This window comes from Erpetoichthys calabaricus, chromosome 16, assembly GCF_900747795.2.
Source record: "Erpetoichthys calabaricus chromosome 16, fErpCal1.3, whole genome shotgun sequence".
Taxonomy (NCBI): domain Eukaryota; kingdom Metazoa; phylum Chordata; class Cladistia; order Polypteriformes; family Polypteridae; genus Erpetoichthys; species Erpetoichthys calabaricus.
The window spans coordinates 85926100-85953010 of record NC_041409.2 but is presented as its reverse complement, the minus strand read 5'-3'; the positions used below and the strand labels follow the sequence as shown (position 1 = coordinate 85953010).

The 26911-nt window shown below is 41.6% G+C and overlaps 1 protein-coding gene across 2 annotated transcripts in view; it reads left to right on the top strand.

The window, feature by feature from the left end:
• plekhh1 (pleckstrin homology domain containing, family H (with MyTH4 domain) member 1) overlaps positions 1 to 23643 on the top strand; it is a 138767-nt gene extending 115124 nt beyond the window's left edge. For both annotated transcript variants that reach the window (XM_051919759.1, XM_051919761.1), the window contains exons 23-30: positions 341 to 496; positions 5267 to 5364; positions 5938 to 6079; positions 9200 to 9342; positions 13284 to 13413; positions 19092 to 19178; positions 20181 to 20327; positions 21889 to 23643. In XM_051919759.1, the coding sequence (XP_051775719.1) occupies positions 341 to 496; positions 5267 to 5364; positions 5938 to 6079; positions 9200 to 9342; positions 13284 to 13413; positions 19092 to 19178; positions 20181 to 20327; positions 21889 to 22056 (1071 nt within the window). In that variant the 3' untranslated portion in view covers positions 22057 to 23643. The remainder of the gene's footprint in view (positions 1 to 340; positions 497 to 5266; positions 5365 to 5937; positions 6080 to 9199; positions 9343 to 13283; positions 13414 to 19091; positions 19179 to 20180; positions 20328 to 21888) is intronic.
• Positions 23644 to 26911: the final 3268 nt, after the last annotated feature.

Genomic DNA, 26911 nt, shown 5'->3' with positions numbered 1-26911 from the left:
ACAACGCTGGAGATTGGGAAAGGTCTGTTATGCAATTATACGTAGTTGGGAGAATTTTGAGGATAAAGTAGAGGTCGGATACTTATTTGGACTTATGAGAAAGAGTTGACGCAAATAGTTACAGGGGATGAATAGGTTCATATCGCCATTACTGTCACATGTACATGTCCAGTGAAGTTCTTGCTTACATGTGCATCTCCAACCTATAACACCAGGATTAGCCATTTGTGCCAAATACATACAACTCGTATCACCATATGGGGGACGAGGGGTTGCCAAAATTGAGACATACCCACTCCTTCGGACTTATTTCCTTTTGTTTTTTTTTTGTTTGTTTTAGGTTGTGGGATTTGACGGCTCTACTTCAGTGGATGAATTCTTAAGCACTCTGAACCAAGAGGCAGGAATGAGGAAGCCAGCCGTTTCTGGCTTTTCCCTTTTCACTGATGACCCTTTGGGAAAGGACCTGGAACACTGTTTACAAGGATCCATCAAGGTGAGAGGAGCCGCTGTCCAGGAATGGTTGAACGCTCATGTTATTGCTGTGTTCTAAATCAGAGACAAAGTGATAGGACAGGCCACTCAAAAGTGTGCTTCATTGTCAGGGATGCATGCCTACAGTTAATAACTGTTTACAAGAAGTGTCATGGAATGTTGTAATGGGTGGGAATTTAACACTAGAATTACCAAAACCTGCAAAAAAACTTGTAAACCCGGCATCTTTTGTGTTGTAAATGTGTCGATCAGCACAAGAAGCAAGCAGCCTGCTATCCCATACCCCCCACCGCTGCAGGAAGGGCATAAAGCTCTCCCAGCTCAAGCCTTATTTATCTGGGAGTGAGGTACCAGGAGCTGTATTGGGTAAATAATATCGTTATTTGGGACACATGCAGATATATGTAAGTGTAGCATGACGGAAATGTTGAACACATACCTAAAGACAAACTTTTTTTATGTCTTAGTACTAACAACAAAATTTTGACATGAAGTGTATAATGTGTGAAGACTGAAGTCCAAATATCAAATAAGCACTTACACAAAAAGTACAAATATAGCAGAACAGATGGAAGCTCCACACAACTGTGCCTTTCTCCAGAAACGGTTTCATAAGCTTTATGACCTTCTCGGAAAGTCTTTCTCCTGTGGGGTGACTGGGATCTTTTCTGAATAAGATCAAACACAGTTGGGTAGAGTGTGACAGGAGCTTCTGTCTGCAGCTAAATTCACTTCAGTACACATGTAGTTTGTCAGCATGCCCGTGTCGATCAAGCAAAGGAAGCTCTGCAGTTTACTTGTGACTTTACGCTGTAAGAAGATACGTAAATACATCAAGGTAAATAACATTGAATCTGGCTTTTATATAAGTAACATTTAACCTTTTTTTATATAATGACCATCACAAAACATAATCACAAACTGGACTTTGCCCGATACGTTGGCGAATTCTGTAAGCTGTGCTGTTTCTTTGAAGGACAGGTGTAGGGCAGACTGATTGGCAGGATGACGCCTGACCTCTTGCTGCATCCAAACGGTGCCGTCTTTCGCCTTTATGCCTGGTGCAGCTGCGTTGTTCTTGTATTTGAGTGGACGTTTCTTGCGGGGAGGGCTTCTGTTCTCTTTCTCCGATGTAGAGCCCTCATCCTCATCTGAGTTTACCTCTGTTATAGCACGTCTTTGAAAACAGCAGTGTCAGATCGGGGCGAGTGTGAACGCAACTGAGAGAATTAAACTGAATAAAAAAAAAAACCTTTACAAGCACTATACATTTATGGTGGCTGTTACAGACTCAAATCAAATGTATGTTTTTATTGTATAATAGTAACAATAAGAGCAGCTCATTACTCAAAACGTTTATTTTGTGACGTGGCAAGGCACAAACCCACGACCTGTTGGTAATGAGTCAGCAGTTTTTACTGCTGTACTACCAAAGTAGTCGTGTCAATGAAGTACACTAACCCATTTCTTTTTCTTCGGTTATATTCTTGAATAAGATCTGGGGACCTGGGTTCGCTTCCCGGGTCCTCCCTGCGTGGAGTTTGCATGTTCTCCCCGTGTCTGCGTGGGTTTCCTTCGGGCGCTCCGGTTTCCTCCCACAGTCCAAAGACATGCAGGTTAGGTGGATTGGCGATTCTAAATTGGCCCTAGTGTGTGTTTGGTGTGTGGGTGTGTTTGTGTGTGTCCTGCAGTGGGTTGGCACCCTGCCCGGGATTGGTTCCTGCCTTGTGCCCTGTGTTGGCTGGGATTGGCTCCAGCAGACCCCCGTGACCCTGTGTTCAGATTCAGCGGGTTGGACAATGGATGGATGGATATTCTTGAATAACAGCGCACTTGTTCTGCTATACTTGTACTTTTTGTGAAAGTGCTTCAGTCTTCACACATTATACACTTCATGTCAAAAATTTGTCGTTAGTACTAAAACATGAAAAAAGTTTGTCTTTTAGGTATGTGTTCAACATTTCTGTCATGCTACACTTACACTTACATAGGTCTTTGTAGACACGGAACACACATGAAATGCATGTGTTCCAAATAACGATATATTATTTACCCTCTACAGCTCCAGGTACTACTTCTCTCCTAGATAAACAAGGCTTGAGCTGGGGGAGCTTTTTGCCCCTCCTGCAGCGGTGGGGGTATGGGAAAGCAGGCTGCTGGCTGCTTGTGCTGATCGGCACATTTACAACACAAAAGATGCTGATGGAGAAGTGCGAAGGGATTTAAGGTGGGCTGGGTTTACGAGTTTTTTCGTAGGCTTTGGTAATTCTAGTGTTAACTGATTATAAGGATTTTAGTGTGCACATTGTTTAACACTAGATTCCCTGAAGCCTACAAAAAAAGTCATAATGTCGGGCCACCTTAAATTCATTTTTCACCTCCTCATCAGTGTCTTTGTTTTGCAAATATGCCAATCAGCACAAGCAGCCTGCTATCCCACCCCCCACTGACGCAGCTTAAGTTCTCTCAGCTCAAGTCTCTTTAGCTGGGTGTGAGGTGCCTGGAGTTGTAGAGGGTAAATAATATATCATTATTTGGAACACATGCACTTCATGTGTGTTCCGTTTCTACAACGATCTGGGTAAATGTAAAATGACAGGACATGCGAGGCAAGAAATATTGAACACATAACTTAAACAGAAACATTTTCATCTTACTGTAATAATGACAAAATGCACATGTGAAGTGTATAATGTGTGAAGACTGAAGTCCAAATATCAAATAAACACTGTAACAAATGAAGCGTTTGTCCACCTCTCGAACCCTCAGGTACCACTCTGATGACCAGGTGAAAGTATAATAATAATTCTTTTTATTATAATACAGCAGTGCACCAAGCACTCTCCTCCACACACTCATAAACACAATAAACTATTCTCCAAACAATCCTCCACTCCCAGACACTTAGCCCACCTTCCTCCCAGCTCAGCTCAGTGTCTGGGCTTACCCATAGTCCTTTTATAGCCCCCGACCCGGAAGTGGTTCCAAACCAAACCCACAAGTCCATTTCCTTCCGGGTCAGGGCAAACAGTCCTCCTCTTCATCCCGGGAGCACGTCACTTCCTCAAGTCACGTGACTGACATGCACTCCCGGGTTATAGGGCATACAAGAGTCCATGAGGCCCTTCACAGCGACTCCTGGCAGCCCCCAAGGTATCCAGCAGGGCTGTGTATAGAAACTGCAAAGTCCATGAGGCCCTGCTGGAACTCGGGGCACCAATATGCTGTCCGGAGGGCTCCTCCTAGCGGCCTGGGGGTGAGGGCCGGACTGGAAAGCCGGCAATCCTCTACAACACTTTCACAAAAGGTATAACAAAACAAGTGCGCTTGTAGTCGATGTGGTATGCAGTCTGGGCCCAATCGGCACACATGACCAAACCATCTGGGCCATTGCTGATGGATTTGCTCATCTACAATCGGTTGTTGCACACACGTTGTCCGGATGACTTTGTTTGGTATACGATCGCAAACTGAGATGTTGAGAATCGGTCGCAGGCGTCACATTTGGAATACCTCAAGTTGGTTCAGGTCCGATTGAAGTAGTGTCCACATTTCTGATCCATAGAGCAGAATTGGCAAGATGAAGTACAGGAGAGACAAATTCTGGTGTTTAGGGTGATGTTGTGCCCTGTGTTGGCTGGGATTGGCTCCAGCAGACCCCCGTGACCCTGTGTTCGGATTCAGCGGGTTGGAAAATGGATGGATGGATGGGTGATGTTGGTCTTCCTCCTCAGGCACCACTTGAGTAAGACAAATGGCACAGTGGTCTGTCCAGTCCTACTGCGGATCTCCACAGTTGATAATACATTCTTCTCTAGACCAGTGACCCCAGGTACTTGAATTCCTGGACTTGTTTGATCTGTAGTCCCTCAAGTTGGACAATGGACTGTGATCCATCTGTCAATAGAACTTTGGTCTTATCGCCATTGATCTTTAGGCCGTATAATGGGGCGGTGCGGGCGATAGCGTAGAGAATGTCAGCTGCGTTGGAGTCATTGTCTGCGAATATACTGCTGTCGTCAACGGACATTGGGTCTGTCAGAAAGTAATCCTCATCATATTGCACTCCATGCCTACCATCAACCACTATGTTGAATAGGAGGGAGAACACTATGTCTCCCTGGCAAACTCTGATCTGAGTGGAAAACTCTTCAGATAGTTTGTTTAGGATCCGTACATGGCTGATTAAGCCGTTGTATGATGCCATAGTCTTCCATAGTGCAGGTCAGTAAATACATTCAAATGGCGACAAGAAGTTGATGAAGACAATGACAGCCCATTTCCCGTTTCCCGCATCTGATTCTCTCTTCCATCAGTTGGTGAAGGGCGAAAATTTGATTAGATCAGATTAGCCCTCAGTTGCCTGTAACTCCAGTCTTCACCAGGCACCTGTTCACAACATTATAAAGGAATGGATGTGGTGGGGCCTTAGTATTTACTCTTTCGGCCTGCTATGGAAAATTACAAAAAGATAAAGCACTCGACTTGCCGTTCAAAAGTGAATGTAGACCCCATTCTTCTTCTTCTTTTCATAACAACGAGCTCCCCTGATCATTAAGAAACCACTACAAACATTAACGTTCTCTTTTACTTCTTTGGCATCCATCTCTTAGAGAAGAAACAAACTGCCTGTCTGAGAATGAGTGATTTGTTATCCATGGCTAGCAGCTGTCCTGTACCAACAGGTGATCTATGGAGGAGATCCCTCAATACCCCCTTCCGTCCACATTTCTTCTCATATCGTCATTTAAAACTGCTTCATTTGTTTCAGATCTGTGATGTGATTTCCAAATGGGAGCAGGCTCTGAAGGAGATGCATTCTGGGAAGTATGATGGCAGCAGAACAGTGCGGCTAACATATAAGAGCAGGTAGGTGTTGTTTCTTTGATGAGTACGCAGATGTGGGGGTCCTGTGAAACACCATTTAGTCTAACTGGAGATACTGTTGTAACACATAAGCACCCTACCCGGCTGGGGACAAGCTCATTTAACAAGTCTGGGAATTTTTGGGACCCTCATATGTCTAGTGTCTATAAAAAGTATTCATCCCTTGGAAGTTTGAATCACAGTGGATGTAATTTGGGGTTTTTGGCACTGATCAACAGAAAAAGGCTCTTTAAATGGTGACCCAAAGAAGGGGACCCTGATAGAGCCTTATGTTGCATGGATAGGCTCAGGCCCTCTGTGACTCTGTAACTGATAACATGGATAGATGGATAAAGTTAATGAACATCACCAGTTGTGTTGCACACTTGGCTGTCTTGCTGGTAATTGGGTTTTTCTTCAGATATGGGCTTTTAAATGAACTAACCCGAAATATAGCTTGGTGTGTGAATGAGTGAATTGCACCAAAGTTTATAACGGATTCCTACTTTGCTTCCATTGCCATCACATCCCAGGACCCTGACTAAGTAAGAAAATGTCCCTTTTTATGCTCTGCAGGATGTGTTTCCGAGCACAGGCCAAAGGGGAGACCGAGAGAGAACGCCTGCTACTGGCCTATCAGATCAATGATGATGTCATCCATGGCCGTTTTCCAGTCAACAAGGAGCTCGCTTTGGAGGTGGCAGCCCTGATGGCACAGGTACTGTACCTCAGTCCAGTGTTTCTCTGCCTTTTTGGTGTTGTGATCCACTTTTTCACATTGTAAGGGTCTTTACGACCCACCAAGAGGTTGGTGAATTGAGTGCAATCGTTAGAGCGAGAGGGGAATTAGGTGTGATCATTGGAGTGACGAAAGGTCAAGTTGGGGAGCATACACTGGTACAGTGTGTTGACGCATCCACTACATGATGAAACAGCTCGGAATTCTGGTTGGCAGGCAGACACGCGTAACAGTTCCACCCTCCAGAAATGACCATCTATCTGCCACGGCCAGGTGTTATGTGGGTGTTTCCTTGGCCTGGTCCAGCCACTCGGGTCCTCAACAATGAGCCGGATCACCCTCAGGGAATGGCGCCACATGGCCGTAGTGCTGTAACTGACGCTCCCTCACAATGCGGGTCAAGTGCCTCATTCAGGGCTCCATGAGCAACCACTCATTCAACACAAAGTCAGACCTGCAGTAATCCACTACTAATAGTGGCAACCCACTACTAATATAATCAACAGCAACTTGCCACCCACCGGTGGCAGCCCATAACCAAAGAATGTGTTGCGATCCAGTGGTTTAGAACACTGTCTTAGTCTGCAGCATCATTTTCAAATCAAATTAAATCAAATTGTAGTTCTCACATTCAATTATACGCTGTCATGGATGGCCAGGGATGCTAAGATAATGGAAGCACTGAGGGAGAGTGAATAATCAAGGCCATTACCTTTCCCGGAGCGATAGACAGCAGCCCCCCCTGGGTTGCAGCAGTTCCTTAGACTCCCTCAGGGCTCCTTGGGAGTTGCAGTTTGGTGCAGCCCTGTTGGGTTCCGTGAGCTCTGCCAGCGAGTGCTGTAGGTACCGCTGAGCCCTGTGTGGCAGCACTACCTCCACACCCGGATGCCCTATAAAAGGAGCCAGCTAACACTACTCCAGGAGCCAGAATCAGGAAGCAGCTTGCCAGGAGGAGTGGAGGAGGACAAAGAGAGAGAGAAACGGAAGAAAAAGAAAGAAGTGTGCTTTTGTGTACTGTGCTTGTGTTAAAACTGTGCTGTGAAGGTGGGAAACGGGAGGCATTTCCAACCAGGATGAAGAAAACAAAAAATAAAAAAGTGTGTGCTGAATTTGTGTCCTTCGTCTGTCTGTGTCGGGTTTGCACAGCAGGAGCGCCCTCTGCAGGCCACAACACATAGTACAATATGTACTGAAAAGTTTATTTGCTAAACTCTGAGACAATAAACAATAATACAGAACTGTATAATATCAGTAAGAATCATTATGTCAGATGACATCCAAATCATTTTCTATATATTAAAATTAGCAGGAGCCCCAGCACTGACCCCTGCTGGACACCACTTGTAGCATCAGCTAATTCTGATAGGGATCCTCACACCATCACCCTCTGCTTCCTGTAGTTATAACTGTGTTCAGCTTGAAGCTCTGTATCATAATTACCAAGTATTTGTCTGGAAGCAAAACTTTTGAAAGAAAATTGTCATCCAGTATAATCCGGTGAGGCCAAGTTAAAAAGCAGTGATATATATATATATATTCACGGCATTCGTAGTCTGTGTCACAATCTGATTGTATGGGTGGTTACCTACCAGGTAACGCTTGTGGTTGGCCAGCAATCTGCTAACATCCGCCACGGTGCCCTCAGTTTGTGAGGAGCAGATCATAGAATGGTTGAAATAGTTTACTGTCAAATAAATGCAAAGAGTATGCGACACGTGTTTCGCCCTCATTGCATTTATTTGACAGTAAACTATTTCAACCATATATATATATATATATATATATATATATATATATACAGGGTGAGTCAGAATTATTTTAACGTTAATGGATTATTTTTATCTCGACCACACCCTTTCAGGTCGATGGATAGGTCATGGTGGACCATTGCTATGGCCTCCACACTCCCCTGATTTGTCACCCTGTGATTTCTGGTTATGGGATATGGTGAAGGAGCGCGTGTATAGCAGGAAAGTTCATGATATCAATTACCTGAAGGACAGAATACGGACTGTGGTATCATCTATTCCCAGTGAAATGTGTGTCTGGGCTTTAAATGGTACTGGTGCTTGTTGGCTATTGTGTGTAGATAGATAGATAGATAGATAGATAGATAGATAGATAGATAGATAGATAGATAGATAGATAGATAGATAGATAGATAGATAGATAGATAGATAGATAGATAGATAGATAGATAGATAGATAGATAGATAGATAGATAAGAAAGGTGCTATATAATAGATAGATAGATAGATAGATAGATAGATAGATAGATAGATAGATAGATAGATAGATAGATAGATAGATAGATAGATAGATAGATAGATAGATAGATAGATAGATACTTTATTAATCCCAAGGGGAAATTCACATACTCCAGCAGCAGCATACTGATACAAACAATATTAAATTAAAGAGTGATAAAAATGCAAATGAAGTATGTTTTGTGAATAAATTGTTTATGCCATTCAAATGTTAACATAATTTTGACTCACCCTGTATATATACATATATACATTGTGATGAGTGGCCGGGGTCTGCTGCTGCTTATGTTCCGGGGGAGCAACCATGGGAAGCTCAATAATTCCCCCCGGACGCTTGGTGGCAGCCTCCTAGGTGGTCGGTGATTCCCCAACTTCCCGCCGGGATCCATGGGAGATAGAGTCCTCAACAGCCTGGTTGGGACCCAGTGTGGCTGCCAGGGGGGCCTGTCTGGATTCAACAGTCGGGCTGGACGAGTCTTCAGCCCCACCCGGAAGTGCAATTGGGACCAGGTGGTCAAACACCTGGAACACTTCCGGGTGGGCTATAAAAGGGGCCAGCCACCAACACTCGAGAGCCAGAGTCGGGAGGAGGAGAACTAAGCTTGAGGAGGAATGGTGGTAAAAGAGAGAAAACTGTGTTGTGGGCCTTTTGTGGTGTTTGGGACTGTGTATTGCCTGTGGGTCACAGGGAAGACGTGCGCCCACGGGTGAAGAAAAATAAAAGTATTTGTTTTATACGTGCCTCCGTGTCCATCTGTGTCGGGTCAGGTGCCTATATAGCGCCTTTGTTACAATATATATAGTTTCTTTTATTATTATTATTACTGTCCAGGTTGAGTACGGCGATTTGGATCGACCAGCTCCGGCTAGTCCTGGAGGGTCCTCCCAAGCCAAGATGCAGCAGTTACTCCTTCAGGTGCTGGATAAGTTTTACCCCAAACGGTACAAGTTGGATTCAAGTCCCGAACAGCTCAGGTAATCAGCCTACAGTAACAACAACTTTTATTTCTACTGCGTGTTTTCATACTACGATGGACGTTCAAAAAGTTTCTGCACTTTTTTAACTCTATTAAGAATTTCAAAAACAAATGACATCACTTTTCTACACAGTCACCATCATTTGCAATGCAATCTTCCCAGCGTTGTACCAACTTTTTAATGCCCAATTACTACTCCTCCTGCCTTCGCCGTTTCCAACGAAAATATAAAAGTGCGGAAACTTTTTGAACATCCCTTGTAGATACAGTATGTACCTCAAGTAGTTTTACAAGACGTTAAGAAAAAAAATACAATTACAAAGGATAAATAATCAAATAAGCTGAAATACAAAAAACTAATAAAATGAATAAATAAATACAAATTTACATAATACACATAAACAAATGAGAAACTGAATTCGGGATTAAATTGGTAAACTCTATGACTGAGTAACAGACCACGATAACAGCTGTATTGAATGTTGGGACACCCACTTGGTGAAATCCCGTTGAATGAACCAAAAGGAAAATAAAAAAGTGTGCAATGACACAACGAAAATGTTGAGAACTTGGAGTTCCAAAGAACGTTAATTCCCAATATGTTCCAAAGCATGTAGTCCCAAACACTTCCAATAATGCCCACTAGAGGGCGACATCACCCTCAAACCTCAGCTAGTACGCTGACTGACGTTTTAGCAGGCTCATATCTACTTTTTGTCGTGTTTTGGTATTTGATCAACATTTGCTTCTAGCTCCTCTCCATTTTTAGGTTTATTTATCTTCTACAGAAGCCTTCCTAACTGCATTGAAGTCAAGCTATAATAATTATCAGAATCACATTCAAAGAGGTTGTGTCCTGGATGTGAGGGGTTGGTGATGATTTTCCCTGCCCGCTTCTTGACTCTGGAATAGTACAGGTCCTGTAAGTTGAGAAGACTGGTGCCAGTGATCTTCTCAGCAGACCTGACTGTTCATTGTAGCCTGTTCTGGTCTTGTTTAGTTGCTGATGCAAACCACACTGATGGTTCATCCTAGTAGACAATGTTTTTCCTCAGTTGCCTGTTCTTAGCTGACAGGAGTGGCACCCGGTGTGGTGTCCTGCTGCTGTAGCCCATCTGCGTCAAGGTTTGACGTGTTGTGTGTTCAGAGATGCTGTTCTGCATACCTCAAGTGGTGATTTGAGTTACTGTTGCCTTTCTATCAGCTCAGACCAGTCTGGCCATTCTCTTCTGGCATCAACAAGGCATTTTCGCCCAGAGAATTGCTGCTCACTAGATATTTTCACTTTTTCAGACCATTCTCTGTAAACCCTATAGGAGATTGCGCATGAAAATACCAATAAATCAGCAGTTTCTGGGCTACTCAGACCAGCCCGTCTGGTACCAACAACCATGCCACGTTCAAAGTCACTTCAGTTCCCTTTCTTCCCCATTCTGATGCTCAGTTTGAACTTCAGCAGGTGGTCTTGACAATGTCTGTATTCCTAAATGCATTTGAGTTGCTGCCATGTGATTGGCTGATTAGATATTTGCGTTAACTTGCAGTTGAACAGGTGTACCTAATAAAGTGGCCGGTGAGTGTACGTACATAACAGTCATGAAAAGAAATGCCCTTAATGTCCATCTGTCTAACAGTTCATGTTTCTTTCTAGCTGTCTTACTTCAGTCTCAGGGTCACCCACAGCTAACATCAAGAACATTTCACGAAATTTAAGTTTTTGGAGGGTGGAACTATCTTTGAATTATATTCAAGTTCAAAGTCAGCAAAAGCTAAAGCAAATGAACCACTAGCATGAATTTAAAGGATTTGGCTCAGTGCCTTAAATTAGTTTCCCTCATCAAACAACACTCAATACCCCTGACTGACGAAGCGAAAACAAGATTTTAGGCATTTTTGCAAATGTGTTAAAAATAGTACATACAGTGGGGCAAAAAAGTATTTAGTCAGCCAGCAATTGTGCAAGTTCTCCCACTTAAAAAGATGAGAGAGGCCTGTAATTTTCATCATAGGTATACCTAAACTATGAGAAACAAAATGAGAAAAAAAAATCCAGAAAATCACATTGTCTGATTTTTTAAAGAATTTATTTGCAAATTATGGTGGAAAAAAAGTATTTGGTCAATAACAAAAGTTCATGTCAATACTTTGTTATATACCCTTTGTTGGCAATGACAGAGGTCAAACGTTTTCTGTAAGTCTTCACAAGGTTTTCACACACTGTTGCTGGTATTTTGGCCCATTCCTCCATGCAGATCTCCTCTAGAGCAGTGATGTTTTGGGGCTGTAGCTGGGCAACGCGGACTTTCAACTCCCTCCAAAGATTTTCTATGGGGTTGAGATCTGGAGACTGGCTAGGCCACTCCAGGACCTTGAAATGCTTCTTACGAAGCCACTACTTCGTTACCCGGGCGGTGTGTTTGGGATCATTGTCATGCTGAAAGACCCAGCCACGTTTCATCTTCAATGCCCTTGCTGATGGAAGGAGGTTTTCACTCAAAATCTGACGATACATGGCCCCATTCATTCCTTCCTTTACACGGATCAGTCGTCCTGGTCCTTTTGCAGAAAAACTGCCCCAAAGCATGATGTTTACACCCCCATGCTTTACAGTAGGTATGGCGTTCTTTGGATGCAACTCAGCATTCTTTCTCCTCCAAACACGATGAGTAGAGTTTTTTTCTTCTGACCATATGACATTCTCCCAATCCTCTTCTGGATCATCCAAATGCTCTCTAGCAAACTTCAGACGGGCCTGCACATGTACTAGCTTAAGCAGGGGGACACGTCTGGCACTGCAGGATTTGAGTCCCTGGCGGCGTAGTGTGTTACTGATGGTAGCCTTTGTTACTTTGGTCCCAGCTCTCTGCAGGCTATTCACTAGGTCCCCCCGTGTGGTTCTTGGATTTTTGCTCACCATTCTTGTGATCATTTTGACCCCACGGGGTGAGATCTTGCGTGGAGCCCCAGATCGAGGGAGATTATCAGTGGTCTTGTATGTCTTCCATTTTCTAATAATTGCTCCCACAGTTGATTTCTTCACACCAAGCTGCTTACCTATTGCAGATTCAGTCTTCCCAGCCTGGTGCAGGTCTACAATTTTGTTTCTGGTGTCCTTTGACAGCTCTTGGCCATAGTGGAGGTTGGAGTGTGACTGTTTGAGGTTGTGGACAGGTGTCTTTTATATTGATAACGAGTTCAAACAGGCGCCATTAATACAGGTGACGAGTGGAGGACAGAGGAGCCTCATGTTACAGGTCTGTGAGAGCCAGAGATCTTGCTTATTTGTAGGAGACCAAATACTTATTTTCCACCACAATTTGCAAATAAATTCTTTAAAAATCAGACAATGTGATTTTCTGGATTTTTTTTCTCATTTTGTTTCTCATAGTTGAGGTATACCTATGATGAAAATTACAGGCCTCTCTCATCTTTTTAAGTGGGAGAACTTGCACAATTGGTGGCTGACTAAATACTTTTTTGCCCCACTGTACATACTAAATAATGAACAAGCATAACAGAAACTATATAAAACCATGAAAAATGGAAAGTAATATTAAACAAAAACAGTAATAAAACAATAAATGCACACATTCCAGGGAATAAGCCTGGCAGGAACATATCAGTGGCGAGGTGGACTGCTGTCTTGCTGATCAGTTTATACTTCTGCATAATTAAAAAATGAAGTCGCACTCCTCTGCCCCCCTTATATATGTCGTGACAGCCAGTTCAATTCAGGGGCCCACGTGTGATTATCACCCACAGTTGGAACAACAGGATATGAAGGTATAGTAAGTCTTGGCGATACCACTTCTAGTGCTGGCACAAGCCAAGTCGCACTTCATTCGCCGGGACTTGTCTTACAACTGTTGTGTTGAGCTGGCAGCGCGGCAGCCCCCAAGTGAACTCCACTTCACCCTTATCTTTGTGTTCCTTTGGCAGGCGGCTGGCGGACAGGGTGGCAACTAAATGGATGGTGCTACGTGGCTGCAGCGCCTCTGAGTGTGTGCGTATTTATCTGACTGTTGCTCGGAAGTGGTCTCTGTTTGGAGCCAAGCTCTTCACTGCTAAGGTAAGCTGAACCAATGCTGCCACCATTACTTGAGGCAAACAGTGGGGATTGTGTGGTATACTGGCAGTAGAAAAGTACTACAGGCTACAAAAAGGACATAACAGCACTAGAAAAGGTCCAGAGAAGAGCAATGAGGCTGATTCAGGGCTACAGGGGATGAGTTATGAGGAAAAATTTAAAAAGCTGAGCCTTTACAGTTTAAGATAAAGAAGATTAAGAGGAGACCTGACTGAAGTGTTTAAAATTATGACGGGAATTAGTCCAGTGGATCGAGACGGTGACTTTAAAATGAGTTCATCAAGGACACGGGGATACCATTGGAAACTTGTTAAGGGGAAATTTCACACAAACATTAGGAAGTCGTTCTTTACGCAAAGAACCGCAGACACTTGGAATAAGTAACCAAGTAGTGTGGTAGACAGGAGGACTTGAGGGTCTTTCAAAACTCAACTTGATGTTATATTGGAGGAATTAATTGGATAGGACTGGTGAGCTTTGTTGGGCTGAATAGCCTGTTCTCGTCCTCCAGATTGTTCTAATGTTCTAGTAAGTAACAAGCTGGTTAAGTTTGTAGATGATACCAAGCTAGTCGAATTGGCAGATAATTTGGAATCTGTTATATCATTACAGAAGGACTTGGATAGCATACAGGCAGATTTGTGGCAGATGAAATTTAATGTCAGTAAATGTAAAGTGTTTCATGTAGGAAGTAAAAAATGTGAGCTTTGAATACACAATGGGCGGTCAATAAATCGAAAATACACCCCATGAGAAGGATTTAGGAGTCACAGTGAACTCGACACTATCAACTGCCAGTCAGTGTTCAGAAGCCATTAAGAAGGCTAACAGAATGCCAGGTTATATAGCACCTTGACGTGTGGTGTACAAGTCACAGGAGGTTCTGCTCAAGCTTTATAACACACTGGTGAGGCCTCATCTGGAGTGTGCAGTTTTGGTCTCCATGCTACAAAAAGGACATAGCAGCACTAGAGAAAGTCCAGAGAATAATAATAATAATAATAATAAGTTTTATTTATGTAGCGCCTTTCATACACTCAAGGACACTTTATAATTCAATACACACATTAACAAGACAGTAGACATTACATACAAGAAAAAGAATAATACTCATTGAAAAGATATGTTTTTAACAGAAGTTTGAGATTAATAATAGATTTTTCCTCGTGAAGGTTGAGAGGAAGAGTTTTCCAAATTTTAGGAGCTATCACTCTGAAAGCTCTTCCACCCATAGTTACTAACCTGTATTTAGGTACAGTGAGTAACTTAGCGTCCGATGATCATAATGCACGGGCAGGAGTGTAAGGAAGCAGCAGCTCCGACAGATAATGAGGGGCTAGGCTGACTCCAGGGCTACAGGGGATGAGTTATGAGGAAATATTTAAAGAGCTGAGCCTTTACAGTTTAAGATAAAAAAGATTAAGAGGAGACCTGAGTGAAGTGTTTAAAATTATGAAGGGAATTAGTCCAGTGGATCAAGACGGTGACTTTAAAATAAGTTCATCAAGAACACGGCGACACAGTTGGAAACTTGTTAAGGAGAAATTTCACACAAACATTAGGAAGTTTTTCTTCACACAGAGAACCACAGACACATGGAATAAGTGACCAAGTAGTGTGGTCAACAGGAGGACATTAGGGACTTTTAAAACTCGACTTAATGTTTTTTTAGAAGAATTAATTGGATGGGACTGGCAAGCTTTGCTGGGCTGAATGGCCTGTTCTTGTCTAGATTGTTGTAATGTTCTAGAAAAATGTTTCTAAAGTACTGAAAAACCCAGATTTTAAAATGGTACAGTGCCTCCATTTTGGGATTTTCATTAGTGGAAGTAAATGTCAGCCTTCCTTTAATCTCTGGCCTCATTGACACTCGCTATTGCAATCGTTTGTAGACTTTAAGAAACGAAACTACATGCTTCGATGTGATCTGAACTTCATAGTACAAATATTACTTCAACTGGATGTGGACTTCAGGAGGGACCTGCCCAAAAGCTTAATTGCATCAACACAGTCAGGACTTCATGGCTCTCTGTAGGGAAGGTGCAATGGCACAGCATACCAATGAGTCTGGAGTAATTATTTGTTTTCGGACCCTATTGGCCCCAGTACTGATGGCCGAAAGCTGTCAGAATTTTAGCACTGATCCATCACTAGTGCTGAGTGTTCTGACTGTGCAGGGCAGCAGATTTTTTTTTAGTTTGTTTTGGAATCCGAAGATCGAGTGAAATCAGGAAAGCAAGCTAAAGTCATAACCACTTGTTTTGTCTTGGTAGAGTAATATATTGCTCTACTTTCCCCTATTGTATTATTAATATGTAGCCTTTGTCAGAATGCCTCAGATATCACAGACTTACCATTGCTTATAAGGTATTATTGTATATAACTTATCCCCACCTTCCCTTCTATATCTATAACCTCAGGCAATTAGATGTAGTAAAAAGACAAGCAGAAGTTAAGTTACACATAAAATAATGTATTACTGATAATATTCATAAATAATAACAAAATGCAAAGTACATTTGAATATTGGCAACCATACAACCTGATTAAATGGTGATATGTAGTTCAGGCAGCACACAGTCTTCTAGTTACTTAAATGTCTCTAGTTAAGGCATCATTGGTGCTCAGCTTTCAGCCACATGTCTGTTCAAAATGACTGCTGAGCTGTGCTCTTCATTGTGTGGTCTTCATCATCAGGTTAGCAAGAGAGATGCTTCTTTCAGATGTTGGTTAGTAAGAGAGAGATTGTGAGGTTAAACACATACATTTATAGATGTTCTGTCCAACCCCTTCAGCCAATAGGGCGTCGTAGTACTTAAAGGCCTCTGAACCAAGCCAATTCCAAACAGCCATACTTCAGACCAATGGGGGAAATAGAACATCTTAACACCTGCCCCCAAACCATATGTTAAAGTACACATTAGCCCATTTGCAGGGGTAGAAATGACTTTAGCAAAGAAACACTTGCCAAACTGGTTTAAAACACACATCCCCCAAATCCTGTCGTAAAATTCAAACAGACCCATTCCTAAGGGTAAACACTAAATTACATTGCGTTGCCCAAATTAGAAATAAAAGACATACAAAACATTTATCAAGTTATATGTAAAATCTCACATCACAACACCACTAGAGCAAAAATCTAATAACCCAAGTCCAGGTTGTAAGACTAAAAATCATACTGAAAGATTGGAGTGAGAAGATCGAAAGATATGCATAAACTGCGCCATAAGAAGAGTTGTAATTTGTAGTCAGTGACAGAAAAGCATTTGTTAGTCAAATCCAAACTTGGACAGGAAGTGTATGACGCTGACCTTTATTCCTTTGACCTGGTGATGTCATGCACAGCACAATTCCGGTTGATCTTACCTGACAACTGCGTAGCAGCTGTCAAAAAATAATCCAAAAGTGACGGCACGCATAAAAAATATAATATGGAGCCACAGGAAGTCAAGAGTCAAATCATAACAAGCAGATGGTACTGGTGTTATGTTAGGAGACTAGCAAGAGTATCTGATAAGGTACCAGGAGAAAAACAGCGCAGTCAGAAACTGGAAGAATAGTCAAAACCAGAAAATCAAAGTGAAAAATCATAAAAAAGAATTTTAAGGCACAAAATGTTTGTGTTTTGAATCCACAACCTCGGAGAGAAAGTGAATCGTTTTGTGATATTTTACACCCTTTGGGTTGTTGACAAAGATCACGACCTCTGAGGACACGCCCCCAACAATGCCTAACGATTTCCAAGTGACGGGAGCACAAAATGGGGGTGAGTGTAAACAAACAAAAATGGCGGCTAAAATGGTCCAAATAATTCAATAGAATCAAAATGAAGCCACCAATCCAAACTTGGACAGAAAGTATATCATTTGGGATTCTGATTGTAGAGTGTAACAAAAAAACAATGACAAAACAAATACAGAACCTCATAAAAAGGTGAAGGAGCTCACATAAAAAATTAAACAAATCGAAAATTACAACAATTAGCCCAACACCACACAATATGTAGGATGTAGCACAGGCAAGAGGGCAACTGCCATGCAATGAGAGCGTTTTGCTATGACATCCCACCCTCCCAAATGACATATTGCTATGATTTTTGATGACGGAAAACAGAAGCCCAAAATCGATTAAATTCAACTACCAAGTTTATATATGAAGATAACAAGTAATCCAAAAATATGTCTGTATGTCAGGAAGATACTTTAGGCCTGCTGTGATGGACTGGCACCCTGTCCTGGGTTTATTCCTGCCTTGTGCTGTATGCTGCCTGGGATAGGCTCCAGCACCCCTCACCACCCTGTTCAGGAATAAGCATGTGAGAATATGGCTGACTGACTTTAGGCCTAAAACACAAAAGGCCTAAACTACAAAAGTTCTGAATTTGAAAGACCAAACTAACCATCCATCCATCTTTCAAACCTGCTTTATCCTGCTTAGGGTCTCTGGGAAGTCTGGAAACTCTTCCAGCTCTCTCGCATTTCTGTCTGCATTTCACTACCAAACTAACCTTAGTAGTGAAATGCAGAGAGAAATGCAAGTTAACAACAGAGAGAACCTCATCTAGTACTCCAGCAGTTCTCGTGAGGCCTACACGACCTTTAAATAGGGGCTCGGGTGGAGTCCTGTTAGCTGCACAACTGCCATATTGAGAGGCCCCGCCCCACCAGGCTCAGCATAAAGACAGATAAGCAAAAACAAACAAGAAAAATTACAAACCCAATGAAAGGAAATTACAGAAATTAGATAGATAGATAGATAGATAGATAGATAGATAGATAGATAGATAGATAGATAGATAGATAGATACTTTATTAATCCCAAGGGGAAATTCACATGAAATTAATTATTAACATTATTAACAGAAAAGAGAATATTTAATCAAAAATAATTAAATAATAAAAGAAATTAATTAGTATAAACATTTTACAAATGAAAACAGCAAGATAATTTATAAATTTTAACAAAATAAATATGCAAACATAAAGAAAACTAAGGCCAGGGTGTTTTGCCTCAGCATAGGGAATTTTAAGTAAAGGATTGGGAGATGTAACATGATCAAAAAAAAAAAGTACACACAGTGCTCAGAACCAAAAACTTAATTCAGCCTTTCGCCAAGCTGGAAATGTAGACAAGAATCAAAAACGTAGGATGAAAAATAAGTCAGAAAACCAAGAAGGCAGAAGGCATCGAAAAACACATGTAAAGTCACATGGATGCCTAAATGGTGCATAATATGACCATTGATACGGTCACTCTAAAGACGTCACTTTCTCAGGGAATTCTGGGAAGCTATCTCGGTAACAGCCGATGAGAATATCTCAATTTGTCCCTGCCCATCAACATTCAAAATGGCGTTGTGAAAAGGTGGTAAGACACTACAACTGCTTCAAGAAAAAATAAATGTCCAAATCAGACTCCAGACTAGCCATCAAGACGTCCAAGAAACTCACTAGAAAAGCTATCAAAAATAATAAAATACACCAATCACAACATATGGATGGAGCTTTATAACCAATATGTAGGTGTCATCCTAACATGAAAATCTCATGTAGACACCTCAGCAATTCTTTATTTAAGGAATGGTGGACATCCAGGAGCAAATGTCTTGAGTTTCTCAGAATCACCCAAGCCTCATTTGTCTCTTTCTGTTATTTCAGCCAGTTCCACCATCACCACTGGAAGAGAGCACATTGTGGTTGGCGGTCAGTGAAGAAGGCATCAGTATCTTGGAGTACAGCACAATGGTATGTAGAACGTTTTCCTTTTAGTCTAACAATTCTAGACCTGAGTTCCGCTCTCTCTCTGTGCCTCATTGTCTTCCTTTGGTCACACAGTTCAATTATTAGCCACCATTTTTTTTTTTTGCTTTCACTCCACATTGTAAGAGACGGACTCCAAGGCAATAAAAACACCACATCAAAATGTAATTAATATTCCACAAGGTGGAAATCAGTCTGATGACCCAAGTTCATAGTAGGGCAATCATATCAACACAGTTACACACGATCACCTAGAAATGTTTTGTTTGTTTTTCTGAACCTGATATTTTCCCTATCACAGGGTCACATGTGACCAGATTGTACCTGAGCAGCATTTGGTACAAGTACAGGAACTAATTCTGCATAGAGCATCAGTACTTTATAGGCACATTCATGCACACACCCACACCTAAAACGTAGTGACCAATGTAAAAATACAGATTAACCTAACCTGGACATTTCTGGGATGTGGGAAGAAACTGGAGTTCCCAAGATGGAAGAAACACAGACTTTGTCAGACATATAAAATGAGATAACGGTCTACGTTAACTATATACCTTGTCCAGTAGAGACTCATCTATTCACTTTAGTGGCTGTGATTCTCCTTTAACGAGGAGGCGCAGCTTGTCCTACTACTACAGGGCATAAATGATGGATAGAGTTCCAGTCCGTCACAGGTACACTCATATCAAGACAAAAATAAAGTCAAAATTGTTTTTGGAATAAAAGTAGAATTCATAGAGAAACCTACATGGACAACACACAAAGGAGACTGGAACTGACCTGACCAGGCTGGACTGTGTCACTAAGCTCCCTGGATTTGTATTTCTGTGATGTACATATTCTCAGCTCTTCGAATTGCCAGGATATTTATTACCCCTGAAACCATTCCACTGGTCAATGCTTTGTAATCATTTTGACTGAAGAAGCAGAAAATCTATTTCTCTACTTCTCTAACAATTTGTCTCATTTGCTTCTGTATTCCAGCGCTTGATCCTCACCTACCCTTACCAGTCAGTGATGACATTTGGTGGGTGCCGTGATGACTTCATGATTGTCGTGAACCAGGCAAAAGATGGGATCTCTGGAAAAAGGACAATCAAGAAATTGGTGTTTGCGATGCCAAAGCCTAAGGTAAGAAGATAGATAGATAGATAGATAGATAGATAGATAGATAGATAGATAGATAGATAGATAGATAGATAGATAGATAGATAGATAGATAGATAGATAGATAGATAGATAGATAGATGGCGCTCTTGCCCCATGAAACCCAACATAAAAGATGTTTAGGACACATATTTAAAAGCATCAAGCAGATTTTTAATTATTTTCTTAAATAAAGTGCACAAAGCACCACAATCGCCACAATTCACAATAATCAAATAATCAATGATCACAACAATACAATCCTCTCCTCCCAGCAGCTCCGTCACACTCCCTCCCAACTCCGGCTCTCCCTCTGCTGGGTCTCGACTAGTCCTTTATATTCCTTGACCCAGAAGTGCTCCTCCCCTTCTTCCGGGTCAAATGACACCTCATTAGTTCTTATGAAGCCCAGAAGTACTGTGGGCTTCCATCCTCCTGACTCCGAAACACTTCCGGGTTGTAGGAGAAGTATGAGTCCCCAGGTCCTTTATGAGCTCCCCCTGGTGGCACGCACGGCACCCTACAGGGCTGAGGAAGCGGACTCCATGTCCCAGGATGCCCTGAGGGAATCCGGAGTACAGTTACCATCCAGGGGAGCTGCCATCTAGTGTTCTGGGGGAGGCAGTGTCCTGGAAAAGCTGCCTTCCCCCATTCTTCCAGTTCAGGGACGTCCCAGCCAGATTGAGCTACCGGCCATTTATCTAGATAGATAGATAGATATCATTACCTATCCCTATCCTGCCTACTATACTAAAATCTAGATAGATAGATAGATAGATAGATAGATATCATTTTAGTATAGTAGGCAGGATAGGGATAGGTAATGATATCTATCTATCTATCTATCTATCTATCTATCTATCTATCTATCTATCTATCTATCTATCTATCTATCTATCTATCTATCTATCTATCTATCTATCTATCTATCTATCTATCTATCTATCTATCTATCTATCTATCTATCTATCTATCTATCTATCTATCTATCTATCTATCTACTCCATTCAAACCAGAGAAGATCTGACTAATCAAATGTCCTGCGAGGTTTGGGCTCTAAACTTTCTAAGCACTAACATTTTTATGCTATGTTTTGACACACAGATGATTATTTACATGTTTTGCATTGAGACTTGCATTTGATATGTTCTTGTTCATTGTGGAGCGGGAGAGGTCAACATTTAGTAAGAATTTCTCAGCACTCTGTACATGTGACAGTATTGGCATTACCATCACTACAGGTGGTCTCCTCACACTAAAGGGCTGGTGTGAAGTTTGCATGTCCTCTTAAAGGGATGAGTATGGGTGGGTTGGTGCGTGTCAGCAAAGTTATGGATTTGCATCCTAACAGGGGGTTTGTTCCATTGTTGTACCCTGTGCTGGTGGGCTCCTCATGGCCCTGAACAGGGTAAGAGGGCTAGACGATGGACATATAAGTGTATTTGAGTTCATTTCATGGAATTGCTGTTGTTTTGATATCTCCTCTGATGAGCCCTATATAAATTCAAGACTGACTGACACCCATATGCTTTCTTTCCATTGGCAGATTCTTGAGCTGACTTTGCTTGTGGCAAGTTATATCAATTATTGGACATCCAGTTTCCTATCTGCTGACCCGTCTCTCAGCACAATGCCGGACAAAAAGCTGTGGGATGTGGATAACAAGCATTTCCCCTCCATGACCCGCACCACCAAGGGGCCCACTCTGCTGTGATGTACGGTTGAGACGTCAGCAGACTGAAGAACGGGTGAAGTGTGTGTCATTCGTATTCTGCACAGATCAAAGGCCAGCTGAACTTGAATGTGAATGGTACTGGATGCCGTTGCCACAGAAAAGGTAACAACATCTGACAGAAACCGCAGTGACAGCATCCTGGTAGCAGGGAGCAGCATTGAGACGAATTTCAACCGTGGAAGCTGGAACACGAAATACACACATGCATTATGACTCAACAGTCAGTGTGGCTGAAATGGACCGACAGATAACACGACATTTCACTGAAGGAGTGTCTGATGTGACGAGTGGAAGGTTTCCATGAACATCACAGACAGTTGCTGCCATTGCTTTGTGGGATGCTATACAAAAAATAAATTGAGTTGAAAGGGGAACAATGAACACAAAAAAATGGGGGGACACTTGAACGCTACTTACTTGTCTTCTGTAATCGAGCCTTTGTACCTTTCTTTGGAACAAGGAGGTCTTCTCATCTTACTGGCTTCCTTTAAGTCAAAACCAGTGTGGCTTAGCCAAACGAGTCCTGTGGAAATGTCAAGAGCTGCTGAAGGCTTTTACTTGTTCAATTTATTTATTTTTAGTTGTTTTTTTTTTTAATGCTAAATACATCCAGTAAATGTATCCAACACTGGAATCATCCTGATACTCTTGGAATGACAACTGGAAGTGCTTCCTACCTGCTGGCCTGAAGATTCAAAAAGGAGATGTTTGGTGTTAAAGATCACATGGCCCCAGGAGCAAAAATCCCCTTCAAATTATTCAGCAGGCTGTGAGGACAAATCTAAAGCGGATATTTTTTTTTTCTTTTTCTTAGAACGGAAGACCTGACCGGAAAGTTCCTATGAGCTTTCCTTGTACTTAGAAGCACACAGAGACTGAAAGTCGTGGTGATAGGTGGTCATAGCTGACCATGACATTGTAGGAAATCCATGATCTCTAGAGGTAATCATTTGAGATTGAGTTTAGAACAAGAAATTATACTCCCTTACGGAAATCGTCTGCATCTACAGCAAGCACAATGCGACACCGACATGGCGGCGGAAGCCCTTTTTTGGTAGGGCTGGAGAATTGCGTAGCTGTGTTCAATCTGAACAGACAACTCTGGATATCCCGGATACTGTGCACTGTAACGGCACTGGCTGCAAGGACTGTCTGCCATTGTCCAGGAAAGCACCTGACGCCCCTCGGGAAAGATCAGAGATGACGCCAGCTGCCTAAGTGACCAGGGCCCACGCCGCGTCTTCATGTTTACACCAAAAGAACAAAGTGAGCGACAACAATGACTGCAATTCGCAGCCAAATGACAACGGTAGTTAAATAACACAGCATAGAAAATAGTCTTCTCATGAATTAAACAATGCGTTTTAGAACAGGGGTCCCCAACTCCAGTCCTGGAGGGCTGCAGTGCCTGCAGGTTTTCATTTTCACCCTTTTCTTAGTTAAGTGACCTGTTTTTGCTGCTAATTAACTTCTTTTGAGTTCATTTTATTTGACTTGCTCTTGAAGACTCGGACCCCTTCATTGTTTCTTTTCCTTAATTAGCAGCCAAACAATAATGAGATACAAAATGAGCCAAAACAACTGGTGTCCATCATACAATGTCTGAAAATAAAGGTGGTGGTCTCGGGAATGTTGATCTGCTCAGGTCCACAAAACATTTGAACATCCATCCATCCATTTTCCAACCCGCTGAATCCGAACACAGGGTCACGGGGGTCTGCTGGAGCAAATCCCAGCCAACACAGGGCAGGAACCAATCCCGGGCAGGGTGCCAACCCACTGCACGACACACACAAACACACCAAGCACACACTAGGGCCAATTTAGAATCGCCAATCCACCTAACCTGCATGTCTTTGGACTGTGGGAGGAAACCCACGCAGACACGGGGAGAACATGCAAACTCCACGCAGGGAGGACCCGGGAAGCGAACCCAGGTCCCCAGGTCTCCCAACTGCGAGGCAGCAGTGCTACCCACTGCGCCACCATGCCACCCAACATTTGAACAGAAAGGAGAAAATCCACAATTTGGTAAATGTCTGCTATTACACAACAAGAGCAGCAACAAGCCATGAAATTAAAGAACGGGTTTAATGAACGACAAGAATCGGCGCCTAATTAAGCAACTGGTTAGAGTGAAATTGGTGTAAGTTTGAGGCCCTGACTTAGTTGGTCTTCTGTTGGCTCACTCACTTCACATTTCATTTGTGTTTGGATGCCATTTAAGGAAAGAAATGAAGCAATTCAGAGGAACGATGGAGACATTTAGGGGAACAAATCTTAAAAAAAAAACAAGGCAATTAAAATTTTTACAGGGTGGTGCAGGGAAACGGGAAATTTTCAATTGATGTTCAATGCCCAAATAAGCACATTACAAAATACGTTTAATGATAAAATGTAATGCATAGGACAGGAGTCTCCAACTCCAGTCCTGGAGAGCTACTGTGGCTGCAAGTTTTCATTCTGTTTTCTTAAATTGTGACCAGTTTCTGCTGCTAATTAACTATTTCCCTTTATTTTAATTGACTTTTCTTGAGACTCTGACCGCTGAATTGATTCTGTTTTCCTTAAACGACACCTAAACATGAATTTGATATGAAGTGAGCCAACAGATGACCAACTAAATTGGGGCCTCAAACTCCAATCTTCATTCACTTTCTTAATTTGAAGCCAATTCTCCTTGCTAATTAAACCCGTTATTTAATTCCATGGCACTCATTCTGTCATGACAGACATTTCCAAAACTGTTGACTTTCTTTTTTAAGAGCGCTGTCAAAATGTTTTGTGGACCTGAGCAGATTGACATTACTGAGTGAGGCCTTCACCTTTCTTTATTTTCAGTTACTGTGTGATGGACGCAGGTTGTTGTTTATGTGTCAGTTCATTTTTTGTCTTAATATTGTTTGGTTGCTAATTAAGGAAAATCAAATAATTAAGGGGCCTGAGTCTTAAGTTGTGCATCAATTAAAATTAAGGCAAACAGTTAATTAGCCGCAAAATCTGGTCACTAATTAAGAAAAGGGTTTAGAATGAAAACCTGCAGCCACAGTAGCTCTCCAGGACTGGAGTTGGAGACCCCTGGTACAGGATATGCAATTAATGATGGTAATCAATATTCATTTTATGTTTTGAACAAAACCTCATGAAGGTGTTGTCCATTTCTCCGTACCCATTCTGACCGCCTGTTGTGGAAATTCTGCATTGCTGGACCTAACATGTCAAGAGGAATGCCAGCGATTTCCTCTTCAGTTCATCAATGGCTGCAGGATGTGTGCGGTACACTTGGCTTGTAATAAAAATCACAAACAGTGAGATCTGGAGATTTCGGGGTGCCATAGAATGTCACCGTTGCGTGAAATGACGCGCCTTCCAATCAATCGCCAAATAACTGCCATTGATTGTCGGGCAGTATGTGAAGTGGCTCCACCTGGGGACTTCTTTTTTAAAGCTGAACCCGTTTCTTCAAGATTACGCACCCATGTTATAATCGCATGAGCAGACGGGACACGATCAGGATGTCCTAACTGGTAATTCCTTATTTGCTCAGCAGTCACACTGTCACCATTCTTATAAAAGACTTTCACGGTGAACGCTCGTTGCACACCACTCCACTGCTCCATCATTGTCAGTCCCAAACAACTGCCGACGCCCCAGGGTCAGTCGCCAACACCTCATTCCGAAATGTCCCTTTTCCCTGTGACACCCTGTTACAAAAGAAGTTAATAAGCAGCAAAACAGGTCACGAATTAAGAAAAGGGTTAGAATGAAAACCTACAGCCAACACAGCCCTCCAGGACCCCTGTTTTAGAAGAAGAAGAGGGAACACAAGCCGTTTTAATAATCACAGTTATAAGTACCGTACTGCGTACAAACTGAAAGCAATGACCCCAACACATCAACATCCTACGTTTTCCTGAAATTATCAATGAAATAGAAACACAAAATACTTAAATAATTACAATTAATGGACATTTTACACTACAGTAATGGTTTTCTAAAACTACGGGTATTGTAAATAATCACTAAACAGATGTTGTTTTCGTACAAGGGGAGGCACATGAAGGTGGCTTGAATGTGCGTTTTTTTTACTGATAATGAACATGAATATCGTTAATTACGATTAAACGGACTTTATCTTGGCTAGATAAGAATGTAGAAGAGTGTAATAATTAATGAACACACATTTCACACTTTTATGACAATAATTCAGAACATGAAATTATGATTAAACTGACTTTATTTCGGCTAAGTAAAAATGCAGAATAGTTTAATAATTATAATGAATTTACATTTTACATTTTAATAACAATAATCGAAAACCTGAATATCAGTAACTATGATTTCACTGATTTTATTTTGTCTGAATTAAAATACAGACTGGTTTAAAAATTAATAAACATATGTTTTATACTTTAATAATAATAACAATGATAATCCACATCATGAACATCGTGAATTATAATTATACTGATTTTATTTGGGCTAAAATAGAAATGACATCAGCTTAATAATTATAATGATCATTCATTTCACACTTTAATAATTATAAGCTGAAGAGATGAATGTCATAAATGTTTCTGAAACTTTTATTTTTGGCTAAATAAAAATGCAGACTAGTTTAATAATTATAATGAACTTAACATTTTGTACTTAATAATAATTCAAAACATGAACATCATTCATTATGATTAAAGTGGCTTTATTTTAACTAAATAATAATGCAGAATACTTTAATAATTATAATGAACATACATTTCACACTTTAAAAGGAATAATTCAAAACATGAATATCATCCATTTTGATTAAACTGATTTTATTTTGTCCAAATAAAAA